At 38.4% G+C, this 11,018-nt stretch overlaps 1 protein-coding gene across 1 annotated transcript; it reads left to right on the plus strand.

Moving 5' to 3' along the window:
- Nucleotides 1–4,399: 4,399 nt before the first annotated feature.
- Nucleotides 4,400–4,846, plus strand: LOC134226480 (ejaculatory bulb-specific protein 3-like). The gene has a single exon (XM_062707288.1). The coding sequence runs from the start codon at nt 4,432–4,434 to the stop codon at nt 4,804–4,806; it is 375 nt and encodes a 124-aa protein (XP_062563272.1). The 5' UTR covers nt 4,400–4,431; the 3' UTR covers nt 4,807–4,846.
- The last annotated feature ends 6,172 nt before the right edge of the window (nt 4,847–11,018 follow it).

Consider the following 11,018-nt stretch of genomic DNA (forward strand, 5'->3'; position numbering starts at 1 on the left):
CACTTTACACTTAGCACAACCGAAAACTACCGGATCCTACCGACTGCGCCACTTATGTTTTTGGTCGTTCGAGATACGTTTTAAAAAACTAAACAATCGACCTGTCTGCTCGAGTGAAGAAATACGAATGAATTTTATTGTTAACTAATTATTATGGAACCTAGCTGGGGAATACTTTATGCTGATACTGGCAAGAACCATCAATCATGGGCGTCGGTCGCGGCTCCAATAACACCGGTGCGGAATGTGCAAGGTGTTGGTCTCCGGTTACGTCCGGTCCAATGTGGCTAGCTTAGAGTTGGACGCTAACAGTTGCCGTTCCAGCAATTTGACTCTGGTTGCATTTACGTCCGTAACTCATATTTGCAGCTTCTCCTTCTGACGCGCGCTCGGACCGGCAGTAATGCTATGATTCCGCTACCGATACCAAACTATTATGCTTTGTTCTATGAAAAAAGTTCGTCGTATATCAACTTTCTCAATCACTTAACAATCACTGAATCATTGTTCAAAATTAAGTCCACAGCAAGGAGAGTAGTTAAGTGCTAGACAAACATCATATAATTGAGCTCAGAATCACGCTAGAATATTTCACTGAAAAATTTTCTAGTTCCTAGCGGTTGCACTATAGACAAATTATTTCAACTTAACCTTCCTCCCAAACATATTGGTGGTTCTGAAAAGATCCGATTCATTCTCAATTATGTGCCTCACCAACAACAACTACTGGACTGCGCGACAGCCATCTGATGATTCGGCTCTACGCACGCCGTTAATTGCCAGATCCAAAAATGCTGCTTGAAACACGGATGTAAAGATGTACTGCTGTTGCCACGACCGCCACCACTATCGAACGAAAAATTTTCATCCGCACCACCACAGCCGTTGTCGCTGGGACCGCTTCTGGACGCATTGGTCCGCTTTCCATGAAATCCAGAATGAAAATGACGCGCGCACGCGAAACACGGGGCTTTTCATACACAGGAAAAACGAAGCAGTGGATCAAAAGGCCCGTACCTTACTGCAATCTTATGTCTGTGTTGGGGATTTATGAACGGGATTGATTATTTCTGAATTTTTCACCCGATTTGAAAAGAAATAACATTTTCAATAGTTTGCCGTTGATAATGAATAGTTTTAATACAATTAGCAAATTGGTGGAAAGTTTCCGAATCTATTAATCGGGGTACTGTTCCATTCGGAGTAGAGGCCTTCGGGGTAATGATATTCGGTATAATGGCATTCGGGGTACAGAGGCGGTGCCGGCCGAATAGCACATTTGGCCGAAAAAGAAATTTGGCCGAATAGGATATTTGGCCGAATAGTACATTTGGCCGGATAGGTTATTTTGCCAAACAGATCATTTGACCGATCATGTCATTTGGCCAAAGAGGTCATTTAAAAAGTGATAAACGAGGTGTGAAAAAAAAGACGTCTCACTTCTCACTAGTCTGTGAAATGTGGGTAGTGCGAAACGAGAAGTGAGACGTCTCACTACCAGTGTTGGTAAAATCACACATAAATCTCAATCAACGAGCGCTCCCGTCCGAACGAAATCGTCTGCGATTTTAAAGGAATGCATCACGCTTGAATTTTTCATGCTAAAACGCATCATTTCACTCATTTGTTAAAAAATCATTTTGGTTTAAAAACGCATTTGAAATCAATTTGGGAGCAATTTATTGCTTATACATAAAAGAGCGTCTAATATTTTATGCGACAAACGTCAATTCACTGTTTTTAACGAAGGAGAACAAAAGAAAACCTACGATGATTCAAATGAATGATTCAACTCATCCATGAGTTTTTAGGTGCTGAGTTGGGTGCGTTGATTTGAATCATCCATGAGTTTTGAGATTTTGAGTTTTTACCAACACTGCTCACTACTCACTTCTCACTTTTCACAGTGAGAAGTGAGACGTTTTAATTTTCACCCCTCATTTCTCACTGTATAAAAATGAGAAGTGAGTGGTGATACGTCTCTTAACTCACTTCTCACTACTTACTTTTCACAGGGAGGAATGAGATGTCTCACTTCTCACTCTTCATTTCGCACTTCTCATTGTGAAAAGTGAGTAGTGCGAAGTAAGAAGTGAGACGTTTGACTACTCACTTCTCACTTCTCATTTTTTGCAGTGAGAAAAGGTAAAGGAAGAGTAAGAATTGACACGTCTCAATTCTCATTCCTCATTTCTCACTTCTCACTGTGAGAAGTGAGTAGTGAGAGGTCTCACTTCTCCCTTCGTACTACTCACTTTACACAGTGGCAAGTGGGATTACTTTTCAAATTACCTATTTGGCCAAATGTCCTATACGACCAAATATCCTATTTGGTAATTTTTTAGCTTGCAACAAGCCTGTTTGTGGTACAATCTCAATAGTCATATCACAGAGAAACAGACGTAACACTGATGAAATTCCCATTGTCCGTGCTCTAAATGATTGTTTAAAATTAAACTGATTACTAGTTTCATCTGAGGCGCGCGCATCGTTTACCTTTAGAATTGACATCTCACACTAGCGCCTTCTGTTGACATTGTCGTACTAAACAACATTTCTAGTAAATGCACGCGATATGGTGATAAAGTAACTAGACCAGTGTTGGTAAAATCATACTCAAATCTCAATCATCGAAGCTTCGTGCACGAGCTAATTCGCTTGCGATTCTATAGAGAGAGCATCGCGCTTGAGTTTTTCCGACAGAATCGCATCGCTTCGCTCACTCGCCGAAAAATGATTTCGCGCTAAAAGGCGTCAAAACGCAACCGAGGCGTATGTTTTGTTTACCTATTTGGCCAAATGTCCTATACGACCTAATCAAATGTCCTAATGTCCCATTTTTTCATATATCCTATTCGGCCAAATGTCCTTTTCGGTCGAATGACTTTCGGCCTAATGGTCTGTTCTCCTAAACAACTTTCCGCCTAGTTCTAGCTGTTACGTCTGTTTGTCTCTGGTGATATGAAGATTTCAATAGTATATTCAAGTCGCAGACAAATGGACGCAACACAACTAAAATGATAAAAAAGCACTTTTAGCTTCTGAAGTTAAAAAGTCACTGAGTAGAACTTCTTAGACTGCAACAGGTGGGTAGAACAAATGCAAAAAGCAGCATATTGTAACATCAACGAAATCGAATTTTATTAATTGAATATTTCAACAGGATAACTTTTGTAATAATAAAAGATATTGCTTTTTATTTATATTGATTTTTTCTTGTATTAGGCGCAAATGTTACGCAAATGTTCTGTGACGATGTATAAATATTGCTATATTTATTTTTTTGAAATGGTGAGTTCGATTCTTGGTCCAGTCTAGGATGTTTTGGGACTGGAAATTGGACACCCTGGGCCGTTGTCCGTTGAACTTGCCACACAAGATAAGTACATACTCATTTTTACAAAATTTACGCTGTATTACATGTAAATGTTTTAAAAAAAAGTCCGCAAAAAATAATTTCCAGAAGAATATTTAAATACACTTTATCTTATTCTTTGTTTTTCATTTTCTGAGAAATTGTATTATTAAACATGACGTAGACTCGGAGTTTGGAATCAAATCATTAAATAATTTTTCGTTGACGTATTAGCAGTACCTCCTCTATTTTAGTAGGATTACTGCTCCTGACTTGATTCTTATTGTTGTGATTTTTTCAGCAGTAAGCACGCATGTTAGCAAGAAGAAGCAACGAAATTGGTGCGGTAGCACATTTTGCCCAAGTCTGAAAATTTTATAATTAGAATATTTAAACTTCAAATACTATATATCATCAATAAGAAATCTATAAATGCCCTACATTTGCTTGAGTAAATAAGTTAGAGTATAATATAGTCAGAAACAAAGCAATTCTAATTATGTGTTTTATTATTAGTTTTATTTCTAGAATTTTTGATTAAACATATTGCTAATAATTCTACACAGCATAGAAGTTGTCGTTTCCAATATCAATACCTATAATCAAACTACATAGATCCGAAAACTAGAAGTTAAATGTAAATACGTGACGTTTAAACAAGTCCTACGTCTTCTCTAGGTTATGTTGAAAACATTACCCATTGCTTTTTTTTCTCTATATTTTTGCATCCATAATTTTAAAACAACAGCTTGCGTATATTCAAAGAACCCAGTTCCTTATTCGCTAATAGAACAAATTGATGATGAGGTATCGAATTCTATATTCAAATTAGACTCAAAACCACATGCACCAATTTGTGCATAGATGATGAGAACCAAACACATGCTCGTGACTAGCAATATTTTCAGCCAACTTGTTCCAGACGTATGACCTTCCAAATCATCTGATCTTAATTATGCTTTTTTCTGCTGTCTTATGACATATGCAAATTACGTCTAGTATAAAATCAGAATCCTCCCAACCAAAGGATGCAGTTCGATTCGGTTCCTCTTTCTACACAGTCACTCCAATCGACCATGAAGATCTTCATCTTGTTCGCTTTGGCTGTGATGGCCACTGCCCAGGACAGCTATCCCACCAAGTACGACAATATCGACGTGGATGAAATTCTCAACTCGGATCGCCTCTTCAAGAACTACTTCAACTGTCTGATGGATGCCGGCCCATGCACCCCCGAAGGTAACGAACTGAAGAAATATCTGCCGGATGCCATCGCGACCGGGTGTACCAAATGCAACGACAAGCAACGTGAGCTGACCACCAAGGTGGCAAAGTTTCTGATCGAGCAGCGTCCCGATGAGTGGACCACTTTGCGAGGAAAATACGATCCCGAGAACACCTTTGCCGATAAATATCGGGACGAGGCGGCTAAGCTTGGAATCAATTTGTAAGAATTGGTTGCGGAAGAGCGGTTTGAATTAGTTTGTACATTTATTCACAAGGAGTTAATAAAAGTGATTCATCACAATTGAATCAACTAACTCGATTAACTCATTTTGTTAAACCTACATATATGTACATCTGTTCTTTACAGAAAAAAAACACTACGTATTAAAACAATTTTCAATGTGAGTTGTCATTCTTTGATATTGTGTATGGTGTTTTTGAAGACTTCCATTTTAGAACACCTTATTGCCTTTCTCGTACAACAAAGTTGTACCACACGCTTAAAGTAATTAACACAATTTTGTGTTCCATTCACACAAAACGCGGCTCTCCTGGAACAACAAATTTTATAAGTAACTGCCATGTTACTCATTAGTGTCACTGACGGCTAACGATTTTCTATTAGTTCATTTCACACAGTGAGAGAGCAGTCGGAAATCGTACCCAACCTCAATTGTATGATTTCAAGCCGATGTTATAGGAAGCCAACTTTTCCATATTTATTCGGAGGCTTCTCCAATTCGCTTTGACGCCGCCGCGCTGTTGCCATCTAGCGGTGACGGACGTGTGCGTGAAATCACTGTTTTTTAACATGGTGAAGAATAGGAAGTATATTTTAAAATGCTTTTAAAATGTTATTTACAGTTATATATTGAAAACTTTTAAATACATAAAGTTAGAATTTTGGATAATTACATGTTAGGCTCTTATCTACACATGTTTTTTAATCAAAATAATTCAACTTTTGTGCTACCAATATAAAAGTAAATTAAATTTCTAATTAAAAAAAAGATCTATTTTCGGCTAAAATGTGTTTTAACGCTTTAATAAGCATTTTAAAACTGGCGTCCTATATCCCTTGCCGGGTGAAATAAAAAAGCATCACCCGGCCCCCATTTTGTTTTCTCGCTTTCGTCAGGGCCAATTGTTTCGATGAACAAAAATATGCGATGATTATATTTGAACATTTTTATTATTTCACCACCGAAATCAGAGTTAAATCCTCCGAAAAAGTATGGTTTGTTGCGACTCATGCTGGAAACGTTCACCATGCTGAAGGTGGCAAGGTTCTAATCCCGGTCCAGTCTAGGAAATGTTCGGGTATGAAATTTTCTCATCTTCCCTGGGCATAAAAGTATCATCGTGTTTGCCTCATGATATACGAATGCAAAAATAGTAGCTTGGATCAAGATTTTTTATGTATACAGGTTATCCGACTTGTCAATATCCCCAACTCAGCCATCTTGGATTTCTGTATGGAAGATATGCTCGTTTGTTTACGTTTTGCACTGAAAATGTATGTTTCCCTCCCGCGCTGGTTATTCCCATCTACTGACGAAGTCGGATCACCTGTACATAAAAAAATCTTGGCTTGGCTTAGGCGTCGCTGTTAACCTTATGTCTGTGCTCGAAAAAACTTACTTTGTCTGTGCTCTAAGGTCATGCTAACCTCAAATTGAAATTGCTATAAGATTTTTATTGTTTGGCCAATTTTGAATTTTTTAGGCAGTTTCGAAAGTGAAATTAATCATCTTTAAGGACGTTATCTGAGGTTCATCATAGGTAGGCCATATGAAGAATGAAGAAAGCTAAAAATGAGAAATACGTCGCATAGAAATTTTGCATTATAAAGGGAATTTTTACTGGAGGATCTTCCGAAGGAATTCGTTAAGGATGTCTAGGAAGCTTCCGTAGAAATTTTTGGAGGTACTTCCGGATAAATCTCCTTTGTTGATTCCGGGAAAAAATCCTTGAGCAACTTCCGAATGTATTCTTAGAGCTTCCTGAGGTTTTCTTGGAGGAACTTTCAGAGGAATTCCTGGAGAAACTTTCCGCCTCGCAGCTTAGTGTTCATTGAGCACTTCCACAGTTATTAACTGAGAGGTTTCTAAGCCAAGTTGCCATTTTTGCATTCGTATATCGTGAAGCTAAGACGATGATAATTTTATACCCAGGGAAGTCGAGACAATTTCCAATCCGAAAATGGCATAGACCGGCACCGGGAATCGAACCCAGCCACCCTCAGCATGATCTTGCTTTGTAGCAGCGCGTCTTACCGCACGGCTAAGGAGGGCCCCATTTTTATTCCCAGCATTTATTCTCATTTCCTAGAAATCTATGAATCGAAATCATTAAATGGCGACCTACTCATTTAGATGATTGAAGGCTAAAAATGCGAAATACGTCGCACAGTCTCTTTACTTTCAGCCCGAGGCTGGCTTGTCTCCGATATTAAAAGCTTGATTTCTTGAAACTTTTATTTTTACTTATTTTACTTACGTTACCAATCGCCAACCAGTTCACCAATCACCGAGTGCGTGCTCGTGTTTTCGTATTTTGTTCTGCTTTGCGCGGCCAGTAAATTAACTAACTAGTGCGCGTTTGATCGTATATAAGGTTAAACTCCGGTAGGTACGTGAGTCGAATATAATCAATGCGCATAATTATAAATTATAAAATGTAGAGCCATGAAAGAAGAACAATTAATTCCCATAACTTACCGAAATGAATGCAGATAAAATGTCCTTTGTAGCTAACGCAATATCCTTTCCAAGACAATCGTGGAGATGCAGAGGAACGCTTTTTCTCTAGTAGCAACGAAAGCCGGATTAACAATCCTTTCTTTCCTATATGACCGTAAGGACGTGACCGTTGCTGTAATTGACTGAAAATATTTCAGCTTCCAAACGAAAAGTGGGAAGAAGAAGTAAGATGTGTGAAGGGGTAAGTGAGATGTGAGAAGTGGGATGTGAGATGTGAGACGTTCAAAATGATGTGCGGAAAAGGAAGGAAGGAGAAAGATAGAAGAAGGCAGTGGAAAGAAAGAAGAAAGAAGAGGAAAAAAAGAAGAAGAAGAAAAAAAACAGAAGGGTTGTGTACAAGACACGACCGCAAGATAAACGTTGGACAGCGTAAGGAGATTTTTGTAACACAATACGCATTGTAGTTTATTATGGTTATGATTTTAGTGTTTTGTTGATTAAAATATGAGTATGGTTAAAGTATGAGCATTTGAGACACATTTTGATCAAACATGTTGTGGATTGTGGAATATTCACGTCACAGTTAGGTTGATCTTTATTTCTCATAATATAGATCGATTTCCTCACATGCCAACAGCATCCGAGTTACATTTAGCTTGGTGTCGCTGAGGAAATGAAGCGGATTAGAACTATTAAACCAAAAGGCTCTTTTCAGGGCCACAATGATCACTGGAAGAGGGAAAACCTATAGATAGTAGAATCTATAGATGAGCGAAAGCATGGCTGAGTCGATTTTTTTACCCGTGCACACGCGCATATGACGTCACAGCCCTTAACGTTTGCATTGAAATCGTGACGTCATGCTCGTTTGGAGACACGTTTGACAGTTCGTTTGGAGACAGAGGATTTATCTTCGCTCATCTATATATTCCACTATCTATAGGAAAACCTAGTAGTCATTGCTCGTGAAAAGACGCGTTTTTTCATGTCAGATGATTTTTAACTGAATTTTTTTTTTTTGAAACGGAATCTTGCACAAAATTTTTCAGTACTTCAATTCCCAAAATGTTCTTTGGAGCCTTTCTGCTGGCCTCTCTATTCGCGTCCCAAGTGAGATAAAAAATGGCATCCAATCCTGCTGTACAGCTCTACTCCAGCGGCTTCCGTAATATCCAGCAGATCTGCGGACTAAACAAAAGTGGTCAAACAGTTTTTCATGAAAACCAACCAGAAGGCAATGGAAAGAAGATTAAGACTCAGGAAATTCGCAAATCGATGCAGTCTATTGAATCCTGTTGGTCGATTTGTGTTCTATTACTTAATTTGCGATGCATCAGTGGTGCAACGGAATCGGAATAACATACCAATGGTGTCATCTGGATTCCTCGGAAATTGTGTAAAAGTGATGCCTAGACACTAATTCGTGCACGTTGAGGTGGAAACCGTCTAGTAATTTCCCGGAAACTATTAAGAAAAAAAGTCTTGTCACGGATTCGCCAAATTGGATGTTCCCCGGATATGTCGATTCAAGTGTAACCTGATTTTAACCAGAACCTCGACGAACAATTGGTCTTTCCATCTCTGAAGAAAACCATTCATATCAAAACAGTCTTATGTTGAAGAAAGGATCTTGCACATTAAGGACAGATTTGGTTAGAAAATTCCATTGCAAGTTATCATAATTTACATTAAAAATATATAAATATATATATAAAATCCATCAGGGCACCCGATTGAAGCGATTTGGATAGGAAGAGTGGAATTGCCAACTTCCTATTGTTAACATTTCGTGGATAAAGGGCGGGCTCTTCTCCCCATCTATTGGGTCAATCTGGGGAACGAGAGCTAGATTGTATTATTGTATGTACGAACTTTCTTCTGGAAGGAGATTCTCTATTCATCCCGTGGATTCGCATAAGTGTCCCTGCTTATGGAACCACCCCACCCATTTTTGGCCCTTCATACAGGAGTTTGATGAAATACATACAATAGTATAATCATGATCAAATCGTTTGTCAGATATGGCCAGTGCTATCGGCAGGTGCCTTGCTGCAATAGACGGTAGTATCATCATCATCATCATCATCATCATCATCATCACAATAATCACTGGAAGAGGGATATTACCGACTTGGTTTTTACTCATCGTTCGAATTGATTGAAAAGAACCTATTCTAGTAAAAAGAATTATTGTCGATCATCATCACACGTTTTATTCCCATCCATGCGAATATATTTTTGCAGCTTCACCTTCTGACACGCGCTCATGATTTTATTACCGACGGCAACATTCTGCTCTCCCCAAGCGATTGTAATTTGCATTTAAACAAAATTCGTCTCGACTGAACCTTCGCTTCCAATAAATTGTGATCCTGAGAATCGATTTATTTTCAATACCTACCCATTCACAAACTGCAACAAAACCAAATAAATATCCTGAGAAAACTGCACTTGGCTGCCACTGATGCCATCCATGCGAATAAATATTTGTAACATCTCCCTCCGACACGCCTCTCCCTCGTGATTCTGCTACGGGCTGCAACTTTCTTGCGTCGCAAAGCGGTTAATTTGCACTTCGATCAAAATTCTTCACACAACAAAATTCTTCAAAACCAGGTCCAGAACCATCCACGAAAATTTCACTGCAGTGCCGCTGACGCCGACGATAGCCACTCGATAGTTTGCCGATTAATCGCTACAGATGCAGAAACCACCGCCTTCGATGCTAGGATGCCAACGCCATCGTGGATGAAGGCTCTATAAACCGTAATCAATCCGATAATGACAATGATTTTATTCGAATCCGCACTTATACCAATAAAGTTTTGAACTAAATTCAATATTTTGGGGCTATTTACGGACTTACCCTCCATCATAATATATTCACGGCATTGCCATATTAATTTTTCACTTATCAAAACTATCAATTACTGAGGAATTGCTGGGAAAACGCTGAAAACTGCGTTTTTCCTAGGCCGATATTCGTATGGGGCCATCCAGAAACCACGTGGTCATATTTTTTAAGATTTTCAACCCCCCCTCCCCCCATGTGGTCTATCGTGGTCATTTGGCAGACCCCCCCTCCCCCCCCTTTGACCACGTGGTTTTTTCAAGTACAAAAAATTAAAAAAAAAACTCAATTAACTAAAACATATGGTTAATCCGATCAATTTTTAAGATAGACGATTTCAACTGATTCAAAATCAAACTAAACCCAGCATGGAAATTATAAATTTTCATGAATTCGAACATTTTGATGATGATATCATGTTGTAATGTGTATCAGGTATTAGGATATCTATACTATAACTCGCAATGTAATTTGTAATGGTTTAGAAATTTTCCAAAATATCCCCATATATAATTTTTTTTTTATTTGTTTTATGTAATTATGAAGTTCATCACTGAATATCCCTATAGTATAAAAAGTATAAAAAGAACTGAAAAGTCGTACTTTTTTCGGGTGTCATAGGCCAAACTTCTCTGAAGTACATATCCTCGAATGTATCAAAAATCATGTCAAGAAACAAAATGTCCTAATACATGATATTACGGAGTTTTAGAACGACCCGATCAACCAAGTCCTGAACGATGTATCCGTGCATCGCTAAGCATCCAAGCAGGTCCATTGAGCCGATGCGATTTCATTTATTACTCAGCCTAAAAAAATTTAAAAAAATTCCATGACAATTAGGAAATTTCCAATAAAGAAATCATGGTATGAGAAATAAAAA

This window comes from Armigeres subalbatus, chromosome 3, assembly GCF_024139115.2.
Source record: "Armigeres subalbatus isolate Guangzhou_Male chromosome 3, GZ_Asu_2, whole genome shotgun sequence".
Taxonomy (NCBI): Eukaryota; Metazoa; Arthropoda; class Insecta; order Diptera; family Culicidae; genus Armigeres; species Armigeres subalbatus.